The 24,635-nt window shown below is 39.4% G+C and overlaps 4 protein-coding genes and 1 long non-coding RNA gene across 19 annotated transcripts in view; 3 read left to right on the top strand and 2 right to left on the bottom strand.

Annotated features, from left to right (window-relative positions):
• LOC144180924 (ARF GTPase-activating protein GIT2-like) overlaps positions 1-2,425 on the top strand; it is a 50,897-nt gene extending 48,472 nt beyond the window's left edge. For 13 of the 15 annotated variants that reach the window (XM_077709084.1, XM_077709085.1, XM_077709098.1 and 10 more), the window contains 2 exons: positions 1,238-1,301; positions 1,461-2,425. In XM_077709084.1, coding sequence (XP_077565210.1) covers positions 1,238-1,301; positions 1,461-1,673 — 277 coding nt within the window. In that variant the 3' untranslated portion in view covers positions 1,674-2,425. Of the gene's footprint in view, positions 1-167; positions 303-1,237; positions 1,302-1,460 lie in introns of all 15 variants that reach the window. The other 2 variants (XM_077709097.1, XM_077709095.1) reach the window with 2 other exon arrangements.
• On the bottom strand, positions 1,900-6,301 carry LOC144180927 (trichoplein keratin filament-binding protein-like). Its single transcript, XM_077709101.1, has 13 exons — positions 6,238-6,301; positions 5,351-5,545; positions 4,952-5,150; positions 4,813-4,869; positions 4,473-4,538; positions 4,226-4,378; positions 4,037-4,149; positions 3,896-3,965; positions 3,605-3,774; positions 3,428-3,509; positions 3,166-3,330; positions 2,914-3,036; positions 1,900-2,837 (listed from the first exon to the last, which is right to left on the bottom strand). Exons 2-13 carry the CDS (start codon positions 5,539-5,541, stop codon positions 2,805-2,807), a joined length of 1,422 nt encoding a protein of 473 aa, XP_077565227.1. The 5' UTR covers positions 5,542-5,545; positions 6,238-6,301; the 3' UTR covers positions 1,900-2,804.
• A 535-nt stretch (positions 6,302-6,836) lies between these two features.
• LOC144215733 (glycolipid transfer protein-like) lies at positions 6,837-9,399 on the top strand. Its single transcript, XM_077744844.1, has 5 exons — positions 6,837-6,995; positions 7,975-8,033; positions 8,201-8,334; positions 8,416-8,566; positions 8,683-9,399. Exons 1-5 carry the CDS (start codon positions 6,893-6,895, stop codon positions 8,863-8,865), a joined length of 630 nt encoding a protein of 209 aa, XP_077600970.1. The 5' UTR covers positions 6,837-6,892; the 3' UTR covers positions 8,866-9,399.
• Positions 9,400-9,844: 445 nt separating this feature from the next.
• On the top strand, positions 9,845-22,519 carry LOC144215378 (transient receptor potential cation channel subfamily V member 4-like). Its single transcript, XM_077744259.1, has 17 exons — positions 9,845-9,930; positions 10,929-11,013; positions 11,465-11,886; positions 12,889-13,064; positions 13,813-13,965; positions 14,206-14,346; positions 18,034-18,332; positions 18,683-18,862; positions 18,948-19,106; positions 19,345-19,437; positions 19,537-19,610; positions 19,861-20,026; positions 20,104-20,170; positions 20,567-20,871; positions 21,198-21,325; positions 21,502-21,623; positions 21,975-22,519. Exons 2-17 carry the CDS (start codon positions 11,005-11,007, stop codon positions 22,067-22,069), a joined length of 2,589 nt encoding a protein of 862 aa, XP_077600385.1. The 5' UTR covers positions 9,845-9,930; positions 10,929-11,004; the 3' UTR covers positions 22,070-22,519.
• LOC144215379 (uncharacterized) lies at positions 18,974-23,119 on the bottom strand. The gene is made up of 6 exons (XR_013330417.1): positions 22,780-23,119; positions 21,959-22,122; positions 21,187-21,347; positions 20,770-20,892; positions 20,586-20,692; positions 18,974-20,004 (listed from the first exon to the last, which is right to left on the bottom strand). It is a non-coding gene; the product is annotated as an uncharacterized LOC144215379 (long non-coding RNA).
• Positions 23,120-24,635: the final 1,516 nt, after the last annotated feature.

The following is a 24,635-nucleotide window of genomic DNA, read 5'->3' as shown; positions in this document are numbered from 1 at the left end:
TTCGAAAGTATTTTTATTAACATTTTTTTTCCCTTTTCTGTTTCATTTCAAATCCTTTTTTTGTGCTGGGCCTTCTTTTTCTGTTTTGTTGACCTTTTTTATTATTATTTTTATTTCTTGGCATCTTCATGCCTCTCCTTCCACTCCGTGGGCCTCGTGCCCGTCAGCAGACCGTGCGAGCGTGAGGGCGTGCGCCGACTCAGGCACAGTTTGGGATGTTTCAGTACTCTGGTGCCCTGGGCTGAGAAGCCCCCCGCCCCTCTCCATCCACTCAGCCTGCGATCCCCCGACCCCTCCTCTTGGTACTCTGGCTTCTGTCCCTGCCTCCCAGGCACTGTTTGATCTCTCTCTGTCTCCACCCTTTTTTCCACTCTCTTACCCACTAATAAATCATTAGCCACAAACAATATTTCTTACCATCTGACGCTACATGGTTATGATTTATTCAGGGTCTGAGTTTCGACAGCATGAGTGTTTTTCTAATCATTTTTCCCCATGTTTACAAAGGGCTAACATAACCTTGTCTCTTGCAGATCCTCGCTAATTTCAGAAACCCCTTCAACCATATCGTCTAAGATAGCTTAAGGCTTTAAATGTGGATCTGATCATTCGTGTTTTCTAAATTCCAAAATTAAAGGTCATGTTAGCAGAAGTCAGGAGCTTTGAGCCAAAAACTGGTTACAAGTAGTGTTTTTTTTTTCACTTTCAGCAGGAACAATGGCTGTCTTTATAGATTCAGCTATTTGCCCATATTGATGTGCATCATAATATAATTGAAACATTCAATTCAAAAAGCAATTCCCAATTCCTGAAGTCTGTATAATATTATTGTTTCCTCCTTGAATGTGAAATGTATATTTCTCAAAATGGTAAAATTGGGGAGTTAATATTATATCAAATACAAATTTTAATAGTATATGCATTTTACTATTTAATTTTGAGGATTTAATTATTCTTCTGAATTTCAAAGCTGTCTTTAGCTCTAACATGGATATTGCCTGTATTTTTTCAGCTAACATGAATTAGATGTAGTGGAACTGTTGAATGACAAATACCACCCCAGCATTGGGTTTGTTTTTTGTTTGTGTGGGTGAGGGCAGATTTAAAAAAAAAAACATGTTTATAATTAACGACCTAGTGCATCAAGAGCATGGCTTGCAATGTATATTCGACTGCACTGCAGAGTATTGTAGGCTACTGTTGGTTGAAATGACAAGCCATCATTATCTTTTCACAGCTTCATACCCTGCTCAGAAAGGATACATGTGGCTGTAACAGAAATGGCCGCGCTCTTTCCAAAGGTAAGAAAACTCATTTCTCTCTTAATGCCTTTTCAAGAGAGTGAATAAATGCTGTTTAACATTGAAAGAAAACATTTCAATCCCACACCCGGGCCTTCACGAGTGTCTTGGGCTTATCATGCAAATGCATTCAACTTTTTCTTGTTATTATTTTTGCAGAGGCCACGCTCTGAGACCGTAAGGAGCTCTCTGCGCTTGTTGACGGCCAGCGCGTGCAGGCTTCAGAACGAATGCCGGAAGGCGTTGCCTCCAGAAGGCTTCCCGGGACCGGACATGCAGCTTGTCACCCAGCAGGTTATCCAATGTGCTTATGATATTGCCAAGGCAGCTAAGCAGCTTGTCACCATCACCACTAAGGAAAACACCAACTGACAGCACTTACAGGGCTGAACCACCTCGAGCAACCAAGTCATTGGGTTCAATTTGTTTGTTTTGTTCTTACATTTGTGGTATATGCATGCATTTTGTGTTTTTATTATATTGTTTGATCATTTGGCCTAGATGGGACTCTTTACCACCAAATCCTATCCGTGTAATAGCACAACAGTCCTCAAGTTCCAGAACTCCTCTTGTGAAAAGCCAATAGGATGAAGCACACTGTTAGGGAATCCATTTAATACCACATCATAAGCTTTCCTCATTCATTGTACAGTAACAGGGTCATCCCATAGAGATGCATACATTTGTTGCTCCCTTTCAAATTCTAATTTACACATGTGAAGCTTTCCAATACCAATGGTTATAGAATGTAAACGCTAATTCCCATGATCAGTGTAGCCAGTTAGAAGTCTATGTCGGGGAATGCAGCCGACGCGTACGTTGTCAACCTTCAACAACACGACATTGCTTTTCTACTCTGCACTACCTGTGCTAGTAAATTGTTGGCGTTGTTAGAACTAGTCGGTGCTAAAAACCATGCTTAAGTCCACGTGTTTTGTGCTCCGGTCTCTCTCGTGTTGTGCAACATTTTCAGATAGAGCCGCCAATTTCCTGATTGTTCAGCACAACCTGATGTTACTGAATGGAGTGCAGGGATGTACTGTACTGTATATGATGCAGCTGTTTGAGTTGCAGTTTGGAAAAAAAAATACTTTTCTAAATAAAATTAATTTATTTAAAATGTACCTAATGACTTTGTTTCATCAACAAGACAATTGACCCTTTGCAAACTCCGCCTCCTGAACGTCAATTGAACAATCTTCTAAAGATCGGTAAGTGTGCACGATCCGTCAAACTTAACGCATGTGTATCCCAACCTTGTACTTGCCGTGTTGAACTTATATGCTTTCCCCTCTATAGTTGCATTTTCCCCATCGCTACAGAATGCACGGTTATTCCTCCAGACTATCAAGACTAACTACAAGGAAAGGCGAAGCATTGCAAAAGGTCAAATAAAAAAAAGGTATAAAATATACTTTTAAATTCTTTTCAATCCCTGATAACACAGGGGCCTTGTCATAAGGCACTTCAAAAGGCCAATACAATTGTTTTGATGTCAGTTGCTCATGTCCACGCTACTCGAGCCTTGTTGTGCATCTGAATGAGAGAGAAAAGGTTAGGTCAGTCATTTGAGCGTTGCCTCCACAACCCGCTCACTGAATTCGAAACTTACACTAGACTGGAAATCTCTATTCATTATGCTATGCATTGGCGTCGAATCCCGGCTGAGCTGTACATCCATCTCATCCTCCAGGTCCTCTAACCTACATTGATCTCGGAGCTCCTGCTCTGCAAGCTGGACACATAATAGCCGCATTGTACACATATGAGTAAATAATGTATTGTATACTACTACACTATCACAAAAATTACTCGTTCACTTAATTGCCTCGCAATGTCAAATAAATTGTAAAGTCATATTCACCTGTTCTGCTTGATGGTGCTCCTCTAGCTCCCTTTCCTGGTGTCTGTGGTTGTTCTCCTTCTCCAGCTCCTGGATCAATTTATCTCGTTTCTTCAAGGATTCTAATTGAGCCTCACGCTTCTTCCGGAGTTTCAGGTCCAGCTGCTTCCGTCTTCCCGTGAGTACCTTGACACAATATTGCCCTTTAGCCTTTAACTACTTGGGTTATGTTTCTGAGTGGGCCGGTATGTTACTGTGATGACATGTTTGCTTAAGAAGGCACCTCGTGCATGAGTAGTTCTCTGGCTTTCCTCTCATGCTCCCATGTTGCTTCTCGTTTCTCCCACACGCGTTGAGCTTCCTCCCTGACGTGAAAAATTCATATTGTAGATTTGCACTTGAAGGGTGGTTCACCCATGATTCCGAAAACAACCGAGCTCATTTTGCAGCTGCTGCTCACCTGTGTAGGAGGTCAAACTCCGCCTCCCTCTCTCTCTCCAGTTGAAGCTGCTCTTCAATCACTTGCTTCATCCAAGCAGCATCAGCAAAGATCCTTTCTCTCCGGGTCCCCTCATTTCTTACATCTTGCTCTCCTTTCAGCAAGGCTGACAAGATGTTAAAATCGGACTTCTAGAGGATATAAGAGCATACAGACAGGTTTCATCTTTGTCCTTACTTTATGAACACTTGTACCACAATTGAAATCGATTTGTGAGTACTGTTCTTTCTGAGAGAGATGTTCAAGACTCACCAGTTCTTCCTGCACCTGCTGAGCTCGCCTCCTAAGCTGGGCTCGGTATTGTCGGGTGAGGAAATGCCGACTAGGAGAATTATTCAAGGATTTTAGCCTCCCAGAATCCTGAATGATTCAATCCTGAATAGCTTTACTTACTGCATTTCAGCCCTCTTGCGCCTTTCCTCCCATTTTTTCCTCTCTACCTCCAACCTGTCAAGCTCCCAAAGCTTGATCTGTATAGTTTCTTCCTCCTTCTTGAGATAAGTCGCCTTTGGCCAGAGAAACATTATTTTAACATGAACCATTTCCCCTCCTTGACATCTACTATTGTAGATTTTGGAGTACCTCCTCTTCCAATGCTCTCAGTTGTTCCATTTTCTTGTGAAGTTGTTGTTCCCTCTTGCGATCTTCAAAATTCCTATTTTCCTCGGAGTGTTCTACCAGCTCCATGTTGTCTTCTCGGGTCATCTCCCTTTCGTTTTGTATCTGCACTTCTTGCTGCATGTTACAACATAAATTCCAAAAATTAGGTTAAACAACAATATAAGAGAATCATTGCAAGAAAATTGATCAATTTTGGTATCTTAAATACCGGTTTCTTTTCCAATATTTGTAATTGGAACGGGTTGAAATGATCTTGCTTTGATTTCGTCTCAACCTGCGAACAAATAAAATGCATGTGAACTTGAAAAATAATTAAGATACATTTAAATGTTCAAGTAGCGTCTTAATTTTCTTTGACAATTTACCCTGATTCCCTTTCATTCATATCCCATACCAATTATTATAGAATATTGAAATGCAAAAGTAACTACAACAGAAATAAAGGCATATTAGAATACACAAAATTGGGGTATACTATTTAAATCTTCACATTTAATGAAACAAGTAAATTACCAGATTTGCCTTGAAATCAAAGTAGTACGTACTACCTGTTGCAATTCAGGGTTGGTTCTCTTCCGATGCTCCCTCAGTAGCTGCTGTGCTAGCTACAATAACAAGGCAGAATAAAAAAAATGTACGTTAATGACACTGGTAGGAGGTAAAAAGCTTATAATTGACTTAAGGTACCTTTTTCCTCCTTTCCCCTCTTAACAAATTCTCCGTTTGTACGTTTTTCATCATTATACCCTCCTTAGATTGCAGCTGCTTGAGCTCCATGTCCAGTTGCTTTTGCTCCTCATCCAGCATGGCCTTGAGTCGTAGCCTACGCTCTTCCAGGTTGTTCATTTTTTCATCCTCCAACTTCTGTCGACAGTATGCTGACATACTGTCAATGCACAGACAACATACATCTATCCAATTTCCATGGCTTTTTTGGACATTCTTAATTCTGATGTAATTGCTATGGACATCAAATGTATTGTGACTAGGCGGCCTGATTAGAATTATGTTAAAAATGCATAATAAGGCTCCATTCTGGTCATTTCACACAACGTTTGGATATTAATCACAATTTGCCCTGCGTACCTCTGATTGAAGCAGTGTCTGGAGGTCCACTCGTTGTAAAAATGATTGCGGACGCCCTCTTCCCTCAAGTACTTGGCATTGAGAGCCCACTGCTCCTGTCTCCGACATTGTTGCTCCTTCTTCCAGGCCATTTGGACTCCTAGAGTCCGCTGCCGATAGGGCGCATATGTCGATAGGGTCGGTCGAGCCATTGACCTACAAAAACACAACAAAATACCAAAAGAAAATTAAATATAGACAGTGAAATTTGTTTAGATCAAAATTTCCCTCACTTTATTTCATTTTCGTGATATTTCACAAAAAACAATTTTGTTTTGACTCAAACTTCACATTTCAGTTTAGTTTTAAATAGACTTATTTAAAAATGTGATCAATTAATCTTGGTTATTATTTTCCTGTACAGTTCGTTTCAATAGTGTAAATATAAATATTGATATATTCTCTGGATTGTTTTTATGTGTAGTCCTTAACTGATTCACTAGCACTGAGAATTAGAGACATAAAATAATGTATTTTTTGTTTTGTTTAACGTTGCCGTTGCCATTGACGCGGATAGACGTCCAATCCATTTGGATCGGCTGACTCAAATGGGTTGGACGTCTATGCGTTGATTTTTCTAAAAGCGACTCTCGGATAATTAAAAAAAAAAAGCTTGGACAACCCTGCATTACAAGTTTATAGACTCCATCGCAACCACTGATTAGACAACAAAACGCTCCATCTACCCGACGTCATTTGTTTCGCTTGCAAACGCAGCCCTTAACTTAGCGCATTTTAAAAGTCACATCCAAAATATACTCCCATTCATATTTGACTGTAGAAATTCATATAATACGTAGGCATCGATTATGTATAATCTGTTATTGCTTAAAGCAGAGACATTTTACCCGAGTCATCCGTGGTTACCACCGTTTGAATTTATTTGCATTTCCTGGTTTCTTCCACGCTACGGAATCACCCAAACGACAAATTAAGTGAGCCAGCTTTTATTAATTCGTTTTCCATACCGCTGATCCCCACAAGGGTGTGGGGGTGCTGGAGCCTATCCCAGCGAACAACTGGCATGAGGTGGGGAAAATCCTGGATTTGTGGCCAGCCAATCACAGTGCACAATCTCACTCACAATCGTATTTTGGGGTAATTTAGAGTGTTTAACCAGCCTCGTTATAGGATTTGTGAGGAAAACCAGATACCCAGAGAAAACCCACGCAATCCCGGAAAGAACATTTAAACTCCCCACGGGAAAACACTGGACCTGACGCACTAACCACACGTCTGGCAGGTTATTATTAAAATAATAATAATAAAAAACTATGTATTACCATTTTTTAAAGTAATTCGGAATTCAGACTTTCCAAGGTATAACGACCTGCAACATTTGATGAATGGGGCTTTTGTTTGTGTTATCAGTCGATCGCGTGTGTATGTGTGTGCGTGCGCATGCACTTGATAGTGTGTCAGTCAGACTTGTGGAGGTCACTGTAAGTCCATCAGTCTATTGCCGTCAAATTTGAGTGGACCAGACTGTGCAGACTGGAAGTCATGGCTCTGCTACTGGAGCACCAGTTCAGACCACTGGTGGCTGACAGACAAGTGGAAACCAGGCTTTTTCTGGAGGCTGCGTCCTACCTTCCACCATTCTTTGGTAAGTATGCAGTTTGTTTCCCTTTCTGGCAATGTACACTATCCCCCGCCAAATATATCAATATTGATATCAAAAAGTAAGAGACTAAATGAAGTGTTGTGACATAATTATGAAAAAAAAAATGTTTTAGTTCTTTCTGACTGTTTGAAGCACATAATATGTTTTTGCTTGCTTTGTTCATTGTTTGTAGGTTTCTTTTGACCCCAAAAAAGAACAGTTTAGATTACATTTCTCCCGATTAGGTGTTCCCATTGGTTTTATCATGCATAATTTAATTGGCTGCCCTGGATTTGGAGTTGTGAAAATGATTAGTATGGTGTTGTGTTCCGCTCACCTATTCACTGGTATACGGCATCTTTGTGCCTCTTCATTCTGTATTAATATGCCAAAGGTTCTCTATGGAAATTGCGATGTGAAACCTTTCCAAAGCACCAAATTGGGTGAAACACATTTCTTCTTGTGAGTCATTGTTTTTGTTGACCAAGAAATGTTTTGTCCAGTAACTACTCAGGCCCACTCAACCATTAAATGAGGATGTGAGTGGTATTGTCTTTCTCATTTAAGACTTTTTAGAAAAATCATTTGTAAAGCAACATTGTACAACATCAAGTTGGTCCTTGCTAATTTATTAGAGAAATTAGGTGAAAAAAAGACGTATTTGTCCAGCAAGATTTGCTCTCCTGGGCAAGAAGGAAATGACAGGATCTGAAAGCTCCCCGTGGGTCAAATAATAGCCACGTTGGTCCACATAGCGGCCCATTGTTCACTTTCCTGATACCAAATACTCTCCCTGTCTGGTAGCCTAATTAAAGAACAACTAATGATAATGCTGTACTAATGAAGCTGTGAAAAGAGACACTAATATGGCTCCTTTCTGGGGTTGTTTTAAGGTTAACCACCTCAAGTGAATTATTCTACTGTTTGTTAATGATTAAATTAAACATAACTAAGTAAGTTTCTCTATAATATTTGTTTACAGATTGCCTCGGGCCGACTATCTTTGCCCCCATCAAGTCGGACATATTAGCAAATATTACCGTGAGTACAACTATGTATGTCAAGATCTATTTAACGATACTCTATTTTCACAGTTAGCCTAGACTTTATTATTATTATATTTGTAGTCATCCATGCTTCATGAATTTCAAATACATGCTTCGACATGGTAGCAAATTAAGATATAATATTTGTGCTCAAATATCTAGAAAATCAAGACCGTCTATGACACCAACCCAGGACGGTTCAGGACACTTCAACAGATTTTAGAGGTGGAAAAGGAAATGCATGGATCACAATGGCCCAAAGTTGGAGCCACATTGGCTCTCATGTGGCTGAAAAGGTACAAAAAAGTCCTAATTTGACCACAAGTATATATTTTAAATGATGTCCATGCTCCTAATCTCTTTATATCCATCTCAAGGACTCTACGCTTTATCCAAGTCTTCCTTCAAAGCCTGCTTGATGGCGAAAAAGATGATAATAATCCAAACCTCATTCGATTCAATGTGGCCAAAGCATATGAATTGACACTGAGGCGATACCATAGTTGGTGGGTTCAGCAGCTTTTCAGGGTGAGTTCTGACATGCTTTTTCTTTTTCGTATACATTCACAAGTCCATGCATTTGTAAAATACCATAGATTTGCGATCGTGCTTTTCCAGAATTGACATTCTGTGTTTAATTCCAGGCAGCCCTTTTTGCTGCCCCATACAAATCAGACTTCCTAAAGGCCCTGTCCAAAGGCAGGGAAGTCAAAGAAGAGGAGTGTCTGGAAAAAGTGAAAAAATTCATGATCAATTTCTCTGCCACGGTCGATGTTATTTATGATCTTTATAATAAAATGAACGCCGATCTTGACTATAAAGTCTGAGTCAGGGCAATACAACACTTTGTGCTTCACTGATGTGCTTTGTTTAGCCTCTGCATGGTCTTCAACAATTTCAATAATTAAGTACACTGTCGCTTTACTTTTGTGTTGTTGTGCCTGACTCTATTACTTTCACTACAGATCGTTAACATGTTGATAAATTCTCAAATCAGCTGTTATCCACGTGGCTTACAATGTCGAGATGTGAAGTTATCCTTTTAAATATTCATCTTTTTTACCGCTTATCCTCATTAGGAACGGTTAATTATGTTTTATGTTTGTTCTGTAATCATAAAATGTCAATGGTTAAATGCATTCAACATCTTAAATGTATTGAGATTAATCATTTTAGCTTGTCCTTCATCCAACTCCCATGCATACTGACTAAATTCTGTTATTGTTATTTTTGTCTTGATTGTTGTTGTTATCTTGAGTGTATCATTGTTTTTTTTTCAAATTGATTCATGATTTTTTTTCTTGCTTATGTCCAAAAGAAAGCAATCAAATCAAATTAAATTAAACCAATATAACAAGCAACTTGCAAATACATATTTTGTATTACTTCAAAACAACTTAATTCCCTTCCCTTGATAGACTGAAATAGCTCTCTCTTTGTTAAAATAATGTGATTCTAGCATGTTTGTATTGTTCTGTGCAATTTAAAAACATATTTTTCTGTGCACATTATATTTCCATACAGTAGATAATTAAGTAGCATGATGAAATGTTTAATTATTTTACATTTAATCCTACAGAAGCACTTGAAGAAATGCAAAGTACAAATGTTGGAAAATAATGCATCCAAATGTTTTGTGTACTTTTTTCCAACAATTGATCCCTTTTATAATGCAGCTTTACTGTCGAATCACTCCGTCTTGTGGTGAATTCTGGTACTGCATGTCTCACTGTGGCATCAGTTCCTACTTTGGAGCCAAGTTCCTAAATGACAAACTTTTACTCCGCCCAAAGTCAGAAAAAGAAACGTGTGTGTTGCATTGGAAGAACTTTTTGCCACATGCTGGAGGAATATTGACGGAGCAAAGTGGGAAAAAAAATCAGCCTTGCCAGGTAAATGCAATTTTTATTTTTCCATAAACACCATTTTAACAACTTTTGCTAAAATACACAAAGTTTGACATTTGCCGTAAACTAGAAGCAATACACTTTGTTGTTTATACTTTTACCCTTAAGTTTGATTTTGCTTACAATGCATTCTGTTGACATTTAATTCATTTTTTGATACAGAGGCATTTTATCTTGAAATATATATATTTATTTTTTATTTTTTGAATGCTTTTAATATGGTATTCTTGAAATTTCAGGGCTCCTTTCTTTCATCACTAGTGGAAGTAATGCCTCTTTTCATTTAAAAAAAAATTAAATAACCAGTGTGGGATACTGTTGTTGTAATGTGTGTGCATGCAATGAAACTAGGGATATGGGGCCTTATCACAACTTCAGTTCTGCAGTATGAAAGCTCATTTTTAGGACCATTTTTTTCCCTAACCTTTCTTCTCACCTTGGATTTGGGTTACTTTTAGAGCAGAGTCCCCACATATCTGTTTTATACATCTTCTTACTCAGTATATCAAAGACACCATCGTCATGTGACTGGTCAGTCAGTATCTAAAGTGAAGTGATGTGAAACGGCATGATAATCCATGGGTGAGTCATGGCCGAACCCCCACATCACATCCCTCTTGTGTTTGTCTTGTTCCCTTTCAGGCCTGAGATAAGATTGCAATGACATGAGCCAATGCAGGATTTGAGTGGTTGTTTTAAGGCCTGCGATGACCATATTGGCAATGTTTTTGTATATGTTGCCACAGTGACTGAAAAATTAAAAATGACTCGATGTTGGGGGTAGCTTATGCATTCAAAAGTGCAGGTAGAATGATTCCACTTGTTGGTTTTACCGACCAATGACAGAGCACGCTTTAAAGTCACCTAAATGTTTTTGGCATCGTCTTTGCGGTTTTCAATTTGTCTTAACTTTGGATAGCAACACCTTTTCATGTTAGTTTGAATATCTTTTTCTAACAATGTATAATCTTTGTGTTTTTCAGGTTGAATGCATGCATGCTTTGCCATCATTTCCACTTGACTTGAAAAAGAATTTGGCATACTGTTGTGACAAAAGGGATGAATGAGGTACAGAATCCGGGAAATCTGTGAACATATTTAGTTAGATTTAATCCTGTTGTCCTTTGGTGCCCTTTTTCTATCATAGTATTTGACAAGATTGCCATTTTGGTTTAAAATGTAACATACTATGAGTGAATTTCAAGACAAATTAATCTTGACTAAGAAAAATTAAAAATCCCTTTTAATGTATTTGAATTGACAAAAAGACACACATACACACAATGATTTTGCTCGTGCCATTTTATGAAATCTAGGATAACATACTGTATTGGAATGAATTACTACTTATAGAATTTATGTGAAATCTTCATTTAAGATCATCATTTAAAAAAACTGTCGTTTAATCTTAAACGTTTCCCCTAATGTTAATTTATTTAGCTATTCTATCCTTTAAATTTGTTGAATATATTTTGCCTGCAACTTCTTAAATTGACCTTGTGACCTTTCGTCCCTTTAGGGTCGCTCTGCTACGACCCTCCTGAGAAGATGCCACCTCGCCCTGTCCAAGGCCGATACCGTCGGCACGTCTGCCTCCGTCGATCCCGGCGACGTCTCACAGGCCGAGAACGATGGGCAGTTCTTGTCGGAGTTCTCGGACTTGTATGAGAGCGCGAATGGCTCTCCGTCTAGTCAGGACTGTGGTCAGGTCGCAGCTCAGGAGCTGGTTCAGCCTGTGGATGGGAGGCAAAACTTGCGGATGAAGTTCCAAGGTGCTTTCAAAAAGGGCATTTCCAACCCGATGGATTTACTGGAAGCCACCATATACGAATCAAGTGTGGTTCCAGGTCCAAAGAAAGCACCCATGGACTCCCTCTTTGACTACGGCACCTACAGGAACACAAGTAACCAGAAACGACGCAGGAAAAAACTGCCAAGAGGGTGAGAAGGCTCTTCTATCCGAATGGATTTATTTTAATTGGGTCAGTGGTGGGGAAAATGCTGTCCCCCCAAAATAAATTCCTTCAAGTTCTGGAGACAGAGGTGCGCCACATGTAAAAAATGTCAGCACACACAGTGCAGGTCTTTTTGCACTATTTTAACAGAGACTAAGTTGTTGGTGCCTTGTGTGACCGTTGAGGTAATATTTTGACAACAGCCTCCACCCAGCACGCTCCTTACTAACAGAGCCCTACACTGTATGGGCAAAAATATTTAGACACTTAGTCAGTTTTACAAGCCTTTTGCCAATGGATATTTTTACTCAAATCTTCAAATCTTCATAACTTTACTCTGCCTTTTAATTCTCATCCTTTCAAATTCATATTGTATTGTACAGTATAAAACTGCCATCATAATATACAAAGCAAGGAATACTCAAATTGCTGGAAACATGTGGGTGATATTTTTGTTATTTGAGTTATAACTTAAGGTAGGAGTTAAACTTAAAAACCCAAAAGGGCTAGGACAAAAAAAAACACTGCTGAAGTAACACATTTTGAGGAAAAATAAATAAATAAAATGAATGTATCTTTATAAGAAAAAGAGAGGAAGAGTTACATCAAGTAGTTATGAAACAGATCACTTTTGCCAGTGCATAAAGTGTAACATATTGAAAATTATGTTATGCAATAGTAATTTTCTGAGATAGGTTTAATCAAATCTTACCTTTTAATTACAGCTTTTAAAAAATGTTTTATTGTGGGCTGTGAGGGTGTTCTGGAATATTGTTAATTGATATATATGTTGCATTGTAATGCAAAATATTGTAATGTTTATTTTAATATCTTCAACTAAAGAATTCAATCAATTAATTAAACAGTAAAACAATCCACGAAGAGAGGTAAAAATGGGGGAATCCAATTCTTAGTTCAACTGCGTTGTTGTCACTGTCTTGTGTCAAATGGAAACACTTTAATAAATGTGCTTTCTTTGCTTCCATAGTAAAACCGAGACATGCAATGATGACGGGCCAAGTGAGGACCCTCCGAAAGTGATGAAAGTATTCAACCGCTCTCTCCTCTTTGAATGCGTGTCACGTGGGGATCCTGAGGCCATGGAGGGCCTGTTGGAGTACTTGCAAAGTAACGACAAGAGGTTGACGGATGAGGAGTTCAAAGGTAGGATCTCAAGTGTTTCACTGTCTATAGCAGGGGTGGCCAAACTATTCCACAAAGTTGCAGACTTTCATTCCAACCTCTAAAGAGGACACCTTCCCCCAAATTTGGTATCTTAGAAGTGCAATCAGTGGATAGCAGTCAAGTGTTTCTTATTGCAGCAGACAGCCCATTGGTTAAACTGTCTGTACTGGATTGGTTGGGACAAAAACCTGCCCCCACAGCTGCCCTTTAGGACCAGTTTGCCTACCCATGTTCTATTATCTCAGGGTGCACCAGACAGAGTCTAAATGAAGCAGTTACCACCTTGTGTTTTGCGCTGAGCCTATGGTCCTTGCTGTTCTTTGACCTAGATAGATTTGAACGGGAAAAGGGGCTGATGTCATCGCTTTTGTCCTACCCTGGGCAGTCCCAAGAAATGCTTCCTGTGTATGCTTAAGGTCTGTAACAAGGAGGAGAGAAAAATCACACCAAACTGTCGCCTATTTGAAGGCGCTAAGCAGTCTCCAAAACTAGACTGGATTAGAATAGAACAGATGTGACTTTAGGTGTATTTGTATGTACTTTTGTTGTATTTGTCCCCCAATTACCTGAAGACATAAATGCACTGCGTCAACTGTTTTTGACCCTTTAGGCAGGAGTTAAACCACAAAATGTCTTTTCATTGCCAGTAAACGTCACTCTTCATCCTGAAAATATATACTGAATATGTGTAAACACACTCTTTGTTTTAATGTCATTTCTCCATCAGAGCTGTCCACTGGTAAAACATGTCTTCCTAAAGCCCTGTTGAACCTCTACAGTGGGCAGAACGACACCATCCCGCTGTTGGTGGATGTGGCAGAGAAGACAGGAAACCTGAGAGAGTTTATCAACACTTCCTTTAGGGATGTTTACTACAGAGGTATGGCTGTGTCCAAAATGCTGGTCTACTTTCAATCCGTCCTCTTTCCACCAGGACTTTATCAAATTATTTAGTGTTTTGGGTGAGGCCATATCTTGGAATGCAGAGTATTTACAGTACAAATGTGCTCACTGATCAAATAGAACTGGAGTGTCTAATGTGAAATTGTTACTGTAACCGAAACTTGAATCTTCCTACATAAATGTGTTCATACTTGGAGCATTGTTTTTTTCTTGTCAGGCCAGACGGCACTCCACATTGCCATCGAACGTCGCTGTAAACAGTACGTGGAACTATTGGTGGAGAAGGGAGCTGATGTCCACGCACAGGCCAGAGGGCGCTTCTTCCAGCCCAGGGACGAGGGAGGCTACTTCTACTTTGGTAATAGCCTGTGTTTGTGCCTACTTTAAACAGTGCGTCTTTGTAATTGAACACCTCGAACCATCCTCGAGCAGTGTTCAGGAAATGAGACGGAGGTAAATATGCCACATGTCTTTAATTTTTCCACTTTGACTGCCTTTAACACAGCTTTAACCCAGACAGAATCGTACTTACTGTACTAGGTACATGTTCTTGGCAGGGATGCCACAGTTTCTCCATTACCCGTTTGAAACTGGTAGGCCCAAGTTTAGACTCCTTTGGGGAGGACTCCACCTTCCATATGAGTTTCTCCCTACATCTATATACTATGCCGTATGTTCAAAGTGCACCAGAAGAAAGGTGTCTGTGTTCTAAAGTGGAAAACAAATCTGAAAACCCACTTTTACAACATTGCCCTCTGTTGGTAGATGTCTTACTATATGTATCTTATTACTATTAATTTTAGTTTATATATATATATATATATTTAATATATATATATATATATATATATATATATATATATATATATATATATATATATATATATATATATATATATATATATATATATATATATATATATATATATATATATATATATATATATATATATATATATATATATATATATATATATATATATATATATATATATATATATATATATATATATATATATATACATACACATATATACATACACATATATACATACACATATACACACACATATATACATACACATATATACATACACATATACACACACATATACACACACATATACACACACATATACACACACATATACACACACATATACACACACATATACACACACATATACACACACATATACACACACATATACACACACATATACACACACATATACACACACATATACACACACATATACATATACATATATTTATATACTTATATATGGATGTATATATATATTTTTGTGGCTTAGAGGTTTGTTCACTTGACTCCCATGTGGGAGACTGGGGTTCAAATCCTGATTGAGATACATTTTCCCTTCATTGTCTCTATATATTTGTAGTCAAGACATTTCAATAATGACAAAGGAAATTGTGGCCAAATTGTGGCCTAGTGGTTAACTCACATGTCTCTCGTCTGGGAGGCCTGGGTTCGAATCCCAGTCGGGACACATTTTCACTTAGTTATTTCTGTGTTCTTGTAATCAAGAACCTCAAATGATGACAAAGGAAAGTGTAGCCACTTGTTTGGCGTACAGGTTAGTTCACTGGACTCCCGACCGGCAGACCTGGGTTCGATTCCCGGTCGTGACACTTTTTCCACTTAGTTGTTTCTGTGGACTTATTCTCAAGACACTCAAATGATTACAAAGGAAGGTGTAGTCACTTGGTTGGCGCAGAGGTTAGATTACTGGTCTCCCACCTGGGAGACCTGGGTTCGATTCCCGCTGTCGGCACACATTTTCACTTAGTTGTTTCTGTGTACTTCTTGGAAAGACACTCAAATGATTACTAAGGAAAGTGTAGTCACTTGGTTGGCGCAGAGGTTAGATCACTGGACTCCCGTCTGGGAGACCTGGGTTCGATTCTCGCTGTCGTCCTTTGGCTGAAAATAATTGGAAAGAAGACTTGGTAAATGGAATGGAACAAGAAGAAAAAAAAGAAAAAATGGAACAAGAAGAAAAAAAAAGAAAAAACTTTTTAATATATATTAAACACTTAGTCATACTTTTCAGCAAAAGGTTATATTCCGAACTGCCTTCGGCAGTTCGGAAGAATGTTGGAGGGACCTGTCTGTGCGAAAGGCGTTCTCGGGTCGGCCTTCGGCCGACCCTCGACCGCTTGCTTGGTCAGTGAACCGCCGACACCGGGAAGCGAACTCACGTTCTCTCCGTGCAAAGGCGAGTGTGCAACCCACTACACCAACTCGTGCCCCACTTATACATGGGTGTTGAAACGTTTTATCCAAGGAAATGGGCGTAAACACTTAGTCATTTTTTTGACTAAATGTTTCATCCACCACTGAATACTTATTTAGTTAGACACTTAGACATTAGAACTTATTCTTTTAACTGAACAATTTTGGGAAAATCTTTGCCTGCACTGGGATTTGAACCCAGGTCCTCAGATATGGGAGACTGATGACTTAACCACTGGGCCACCACCCTGTGAGAGAAAGTGGTAGTACTTGTACTTTTGTCTCATTCATTTACCTGAAAATAATGGGAAAATCTTTGTCTGCACTGGGATTTGAACCCAGGTCCTCAGATGTGGGAGACTGATGCCTTAACCACTGGGCCACCACCCTGTGAGAGAGAGTGGTAGTACTTGTAGTTTTGTCTCATTCATTTACCTGAAAATAATGGGAAAATATTTGCATGCACTTGGATTCGAACCCAGGTCCACACAGGTGGGAGGCTGATGACTTAACCACTGGGCCACCACCCTCTGACAAAATGTGGTAGTATTTGTAGTTTTACCTCTTTCATTTACCTGAATAATATTGGGAAAATCTTTGCACACACTTGAATTTGAACCCAAGACCAAAGAAGTGAGAGACTGATGACTTAACCACTGGGCCACCACCCTGTGAGAGTAAGCAGTAGTACTTGCACTTTTATCTTTCATTTACCTGAATAATATTGGGAAATTTTTTTGCATGCATTAAGGTTTGAACCCAGGACCAGAGAGGTAGGAGACTGATGACTTATCCACTGGGCCACCACCCAATAAGACCAAGTACTAGTACTTATATTTTTATCTCTTTCATTTACCTGATTAATATTGGGACATACATATACATATACATATCCATATATACATATAGATACATATACATATATACATATACATATATACATATAGATACATATACATATATACATATAGATACATATACACACATACATATACATATATACATATAGATACATATACACACATACATATACATATATACATATAGATACATATACATATATACATATAGATATATATACACACATACATATACACACATATATACATATACATATACATATACATGTTGTAGTATCATTTTTTTTTTACATCCCTTTGACACTATATGCTATTAAAAGGGGAAAAAAAACAAATTCTGTATTTCATCTGACTAAAATAAATGAAGCCCCTTGATTGTGGCTTCTTTTATTTTCGTGTGTAAAACCTTGTTCATATTTGAATATAAACGCACATTTTGCTCCTCAGCCATCGCGGAGGACATGATTTCTATTTGCGTGTAGCACGGTTGTCATTCCCAAATCCCAGCGTGTCCGTGCACAGTGTGAGTAATTTGCCGCGGAGCTTTGTGACGAGGTGAACAGGAACCTGGCAGGGCTGATGGCTAATGGGATTTCCACTCACCCTAACACTCAGCGTGCACCCGTGCAAATCCATGAAGAGGAGCGTTTCTATCCGAGGTGACAAAGTAATCTGTCACCCATGGCAACGGCTCATTTTCTCTAGCTGCTTCTGGGACTCTGGCCCCACTGCGTCCTTCCCTCCAAGAACTGCTAATTGCGCTGTTTTCATAGCGGGGATTAAATTCCAATCTTTTTATCCATGTTTAGAATTCTCCGCAAAAACAAACAGAACCCAGCAACAATTTCTGATGAACCTTTGCATTGATTTGCTTGCATTTCCCCCGAATTGTGCCACTGAGAACTCATACTTTTCCCTCTTGCAGGTGAGCTGCCTCTCTCACTGGCCGCGTGCACCAATCAGCCTAACATTGTGCATTATCTGACCGAGAATCCCCACAAGAAGGCCGACCTGAGGCGACAGGATTCCCGAGGCAATACGGTCCTGCACGCCTTGGTTCACATTGCGGACAACACCAAGGACAACACCCGTTTCCTCACCAAGATGTATGACCTAATTCTCATCAAGAGCGCCAAGCTTTACCCAGATTGCAGTCTGGAGAGGGTGCTCAATAATGACGGCATGTCACCTCTTATGATGGCGGCCAAACTGGGGAAGATCGGGGTAAGAACATTGGGGGAAATCTAGGAGGCTGTTACAACAATATTGTGCGAAACTGCAGTTAGATTTGGGGTTTTGGAAGGAAGGTTATGATCTGGCAAGGCACTTTGTTAACTTTGACAGGACAATTGGGGTCAAGGGGCTTGGAGCTTGGGGAGTTAGGACTAGATTATCAAGTTGGTTTTATCTTTATCGTCCTTAAAATGTATTCTTTTTAGAAAAGTGCTAGACCGATAGTTTCTCTTCTCTTTTGGAAATGATTAAATGAACAAAAATGCAACTGTGACACTTTGAAATGTAGTAGTATTAATCCATGATAACACTAACTATTTTACCAATAACTTTTTTAATAGGTTTTTCAACATATCATTCGTCGGGAAATCAAAGACGAGGATGTCCGTCATCTGTCACGCAAATTTAAAGACTGGGCTTATGGACCAGTCTACTCATCATTGTATGATTTATCTTCGTTGGACACATTTGGTGGAGAACCATCTGTGCTGGAGATACTTGTTTATAACAGTCACAGTGAGGTAAAACAAAAAAAAATACAACATACTTATATCCCACAGTTTTGTTCAAGGGTAAGAAAAATTCTCATGTCCTCTTGTTTTTCAGATCCGTCATGAGATGCTGGCCGTGGAGCCCATCAATGAACTACTAAGGGCAAAATGGCAGAAATTTGCAGCAGTGACCTTTTACATCAACGTCATTTCCTACCTATTCACCATGATCGTCTTTACCCTGGTGGCTTATTACCACCCGACACAGGGAACGGTGCGTAAAAGAAACTGTGAAACTCAGTGAGTCGATACATTTACTACATTGCCACCCCCACCTCAAAAATATACATCATATCCTTCATGATGTGTATTTTAAAGAGTACATGACTATTTTCAATTTTTGACACAGCTAAAACCTAATAGTATTTTTACATAAAGTATTCTGCTTTTACTCCTTGATGTTTTTTAATCGTCCTATGTTTTTAATGTTTTTATTTTTTTATTTTTGGCAGCCCCCGTACCCTTATACAACATCAAGTGACTATTTGCAGATGGCAGGAGAGGTCATCACATTAGCATCCGGAATCTTCTTCCTCCTTACCAACGTGAGTTGAAATCTAATATTTAATGGCTGGTTGCTTACTGGTGTCTTTAATGAGTGTTTGTTGTTGCGTTTATGGAAATGTGTCTTCAACTCATTGCAGATTAAGGACCTCTTCTTGAAGAAGTGCCCTGGGGTGAAGTCGTTATTTATTGATGGATCCTTTCAACTGCTGTAGTAAGTCTCACACTGCCTCTTACACTCGACTTTTCCCTCACATCTTGTGCAGTTTTTCACCCGCGGCAAAATTTGTTTCCTCTTAATTGAATCGTCTAGTTGCCGTGTTTTTAAGTTTACATCTTTGATTAAAGCAGTGATTAAAACAAAGGGCCCTGAATGTTGAACAGCCCTTTTCGTTTGTTGACATGGCAGAAGTCAGCGCAGCAATTGTCATCCTTAACACCCTGTTTTTCTTTGTCCTTTTCAGTTTCATCTACTCCATACTTATCATCGTAACGGCCGCTCTCTACTTGTCTGGTATTGAGGCTTACGTGTCTGTGATGGTCTTTGCTCTTGTTCTGGGATGGATGAACACACTTTACTTCACCCGAGGTCTCAAGCTCACGGGAACCTACAGCATCATGATACAGAAGGTAGACAGCAAGCAGAGAAAATAAATATCCAGTCATCATTAAACTTCCAATAATACATGTTTGTGTTTTCTCTCCAGAGTCTGTTCAAAGACCTGTTCAGGTTTCTACTGGTGTATGTACTTTTCATGATTGGATACGCTTCAGGTACTACAACAACGGGGCTACACATTTTCCTTTTAAAAATAAATGAAATGCCTTTTTTTTAAACCACACTGCTAAAAAAATAGGATCGACATGTACTGTCAATATGTATAATTTCATCCAATTGGTATGTTTTTGAGTTACATATTTGAAAAACCTATATTAGAGCAGAAATGTTTTTTTCCATCACTGTATAGGACAAGCAAAATAATCCAACCATTTATTATTCCATTGAATTAATCAATACAGCACTGGTAAAAAGTACTGAAATCCTAACCCAGTCAAAATGGTTGCTTCAATCCAACACTGTGCGCTAACATTTTCATACATCTTTCTATTCATGTCAATGAACACAAAGAGTACATGAGTTAAAAAAATGTTTATTCTACCTTCACACAGCCTTGGTATCCCTCCTTACCGTTTGCCCTCCCCCTGGCACGGTCTGCGATGGAGGCTGCCCGACGTACCCAAATTGCAGAGACCCCGACACCTTCAGTACTTTCTTACTGGACCTCTTCAAACTGACTATTGGCATGGGAGAGTTAGACATGATTCACAGTGCTCAATATCCCGCCGTTTTCCTCATTTTATTGGTGACCTACATCATCCTCACGTTTGTGCTGCTGCTCAACATGTTGATCGCTTTGATGGGGGAGACGGTGGGCCAGGTGTCAAAGGAGAGCAAAAAGATTTGGAAGCTGCAGGTCAGTTGGTTCTTCTTAAATCTTAAATTGCATACAACCATAACGTCATCAATTCCACATGCTTGTTATACACTGTATTTTCCGGACTATAAGTTGTAGTTTTTTTTTTTTTAATGTGGCCGTTCGTTTTTCATAGTTTTGACTTATGCTGTGGAGGAACTTATGCCATTAATTTATTTATGCATTATTACGGTAAAGTATGACGGTAAAACAAACAAATCTTCTAAAGTTCAGAAAGAATGTTCTTGTCTTCAGTTGTTTACATTTTCAGGTATTTTAATGAAGTAATTTAAATAACTAACAATGTAATATTACCTGTTTTGAAGTGGGCAACGACCATCTTGGACATCGAACGCTCATTTCCAGTATGCATTCGCAAGTCATTTAAAGTTGGTGAGATGGTGACTGTGGGGAAGAACTGGGATGGAACGCCTGATCGACGGTGGTGCTTCAGGTATTTTGCATCTCACTTGTCACTGTTCCATACAAAATAATGTATATGTGTCAGGACTACCTCAAAACTCTCAGAAAAAAGATGAACATATTTAAAAAAAATTTTTTTTCTATTTATGGCATTAAATTGGTAGGGCTACAAACTACAAACAAACACTTCAAAATATGTTCTAACAGGGTGGATGAGGTGAACTGGTGCCACTGGAATCAAAATCTGGCAATAATCAATGAGGACCCAGGCAAGAATGAGACGTGTCAGTCCAACAGTCTTCAGCAAAGTGTCCGAGGCTTGAGGAGGGGTGAGAGTCTCTCTTTACTTCATGAATAGAAATAGTAACTTACATAAAGACCATTTACCGTTGGATTTTTCCTAGCTGCAGAAGTGAACTTAAACTTCAGGTTTAGTTTCCCACATTGTATGATGACACCAAGCAAGTTACAGTGTTTCAGCCATAAAAATATTTTTAAAAAATCAATGTATAATAACATCCAAAACAAGACTCTATCATCATCAAATATTCATTCAATTAAATATGCAGACTTACTTTGGGCCCAGTGTAATTGAACAATGCATTTCAGACTTAGTGCATTACCAAATGCCATCGATTAGGTTGAATGAACCATATAACAATACCTGTGTTTTTCTCCAGATCGCTGGTCCACGGTCGTTCCTCGGGCGGTGGAGTTAAGTCGAGGTCCTCGTGATCGAGTCATAGAAATGGAGGCCCTGACGTCCCGTCACTGAAAGTGTAATGCTGGTGATCTTATAACAACAAGACAGCAGGAGATGGGATCACTCTGCCGGATCAAGAAAAGAACAAACATGCAGATACTTGCCTGTTAGAATTCATGGAAACTAAGTGGAAATATTGTTTCTTGATGGCCAGCGGATTTTTTAGGAGGTCTCATAAATTGGACAATGGATGTGGAACGTGCCAAATTGTTTGTTTATAGAGGGAAAACTCTGAAATCAAGCATATTTATGAAGCAATATAGCGGTATAATATGTCATGAAACACAAGATTGAAACATTCTCTATTGCTGCATCTTACTCAGGGATTTCAGTCAGTCATTGTATTATTATGAATTGAGACATGACTTCATCATGGTCATTTTTTAAGAAAAAAAGCCTTCCTATACATGGTGATTTAAAAAATTGATACTCAATTTTCTTTTGGATTGATATAAATCAATAAATCTGCTCTATGATTTGGATATACTATTTCATTTCTAAACTTTTTCAATGTAAAAATTGTACCATTTCAGAATTTAGCTTCGTTAAAGGTTTATGCAATTCTCCATACAGCCTGCTAGTGACAGTAGAGCTCTGTGTTGGGAAGAAGATTTAATAGATCATATAATGAAAGTGTTATTTGGAATCACACTTTTCAGTGTATACTCGAATTGCAATAATAGCAAGTAATTATAACAAAGATGCACACTTTTAATACTGACCTGCCTGACCTTGGATGACCTCCCTGCAACACCTGGCCTGCAATTACCACCTTTGGAATTAAAGCACACTCCGGGAAAAAATTTATGCTTTGCTCCAATGCCTTTCACCATTAATTCTTCTTCATATTTTCCACTTTTACTCCTCTTTTAACATTCTATGAAGATGATTGACTGGACAAAACCTAGAACCTTCCACATCCTCTCATCTCTCTCTCTCTCTGAGGGCAGCATTGCTGAAGGACATGCGGGAATCTCCTGCCCCCCCAGAAGAGAGGAGGCTAATCCTCTTTGCCCCAACTTTAACTGGGCCACTAATCCTGCAGGTTTATCTAAGCAGCAAGCACCTAGTACCGCTGACAACTTGGCCTGCCCTCCTCTCGGCAGCCCCTTAAGTAGGCCGGGCCTCGGCCCCGCAAGTATCACTGTCAGCAACTCTGCAAATGCGTGCACTTGACAAAAATCTGCGTTCTTTCTCGACCAGTCGAATCGTGTTTACTAAACCGCCAATGGCTGGAAAGCTGATGTAAGCTCAGCAAATGGCAGCAGAAAATGTCCTGCCATTGTCCCGCTAGTTAAGCTTTAAAGCAGGCATGCGAGCCAAAAGTGGCCCGCTAGGGGGTCCGATCTGGCCTGCGGGGTTGTTCTTCCTGACGGGCACTTTGTAGCTCATTCATGCTTGTACGTACATAATTAAATGCTGTCAGTTTTTTTTTCCGACAAGGGCGCGGCGACACCATATGTGAGTTGTGTGATCGAGCGTGTGCACTACACTGCACTTTGCTCAATTTCTTATCCACAATCACATTTGTTCATTCAGAGCTGCCAATTAGTTAAAAGGGAACCTTAAAATGCCTCAAAACCAATAAGGGATAACCTGGAAATGCTCCCAAATCAGCAGGAATCGACAAACGAACAGGAAAGATCCAAGAAAGTTGCTCAAAATGATCCAAAAGTGACCCATGAGTACCGTAAAATGGAGCTGAAGAACAACAAATGACGCAAAATTAACAAGGAAAGATGTCCTATTGACTTAAACTGGCTGTGGATGTTCATCTTTCAGTGTCATTTCACTCCATTTTGTGTGGTATTGGCAATCGAACATACGAATTGGAATTCTAGCGACATCAATGGCTAAAGTTAACTCTCTGTGCCAAATATAAACTGATACAGTAGGCTTTAATGAACCAAACTGAGTTTGACACCCCTACTTTAAGGTGTTACGTCTGATAAGTAGAGAGCAGATTCTTCACTGGGATTTAGCCAACTTACTTATGCACGGCACCATGTTGCTGACCAGCCATTTTCGTCCTATACCATTTCCCCCAGAATCCCCACTGAAGTCACAAAAGAGATAAATCCCAAGGCGCTTCGGCTTTAATTTTCTTCCCGGATGAATTGCGTGAAATACTTGCCCTGATCCTCGGCGAAATATTACACCGAGGTGCGGTATTTCTAAATGGAATGAGCAATCACTGGGAACGTAAAGCCAAAAACATATTGGCCATGTAGCCTTCGTGGTGACCTTTCAGTTCACGGAAGATGAAAGGAGGTCGCCAAAGTTAAAATGATTCAAGGGGGCGTCTGAAGTGACAGGCGAGAGCAGAGCGGCGTTGCGGCGGCGGTCTGCTGCGGGCCCACCGTCGGTATTTCTCCTGATTTATTGCTAAATTGCCAGGGAGTCAATGTGGCGTGCAGGTGAATGAGTTTTACTAATAAGAGGAGCATTTCTGCTCCACGGAGCTCTTTTTCTGTTTGAGTGAGCGTGCATGAAATGAGTGTGCAACCTACCAGTAGAACACACGCTTTGGTGGAGGAGGCGTCCTCATCAGTCTCCTGCTTATCTGATGTTTTTAGGT

Source organism: Stigmatopora nigra, chromosome 22 (assembly GCF_051989575.1).
Source record: "Stigmatopora nigra isolate UIUO_SnigA chromosome 22, RoL_Snig_1.1, whole genome shotgun sequence".
In the NCBI taxonomy this organism is placed as follows: Eukaryota; Metazoa; Chordata; class Actinopteri; order Syngnathiformes; family Syngnathidae; genus Stigmatopora; species Stigmatopora nigra.
The sequence above is the reverse complement of the archived record's forward strand: the minus strand, read 5'-3'. Positions and strand labels throughout refer to the sequence as shown.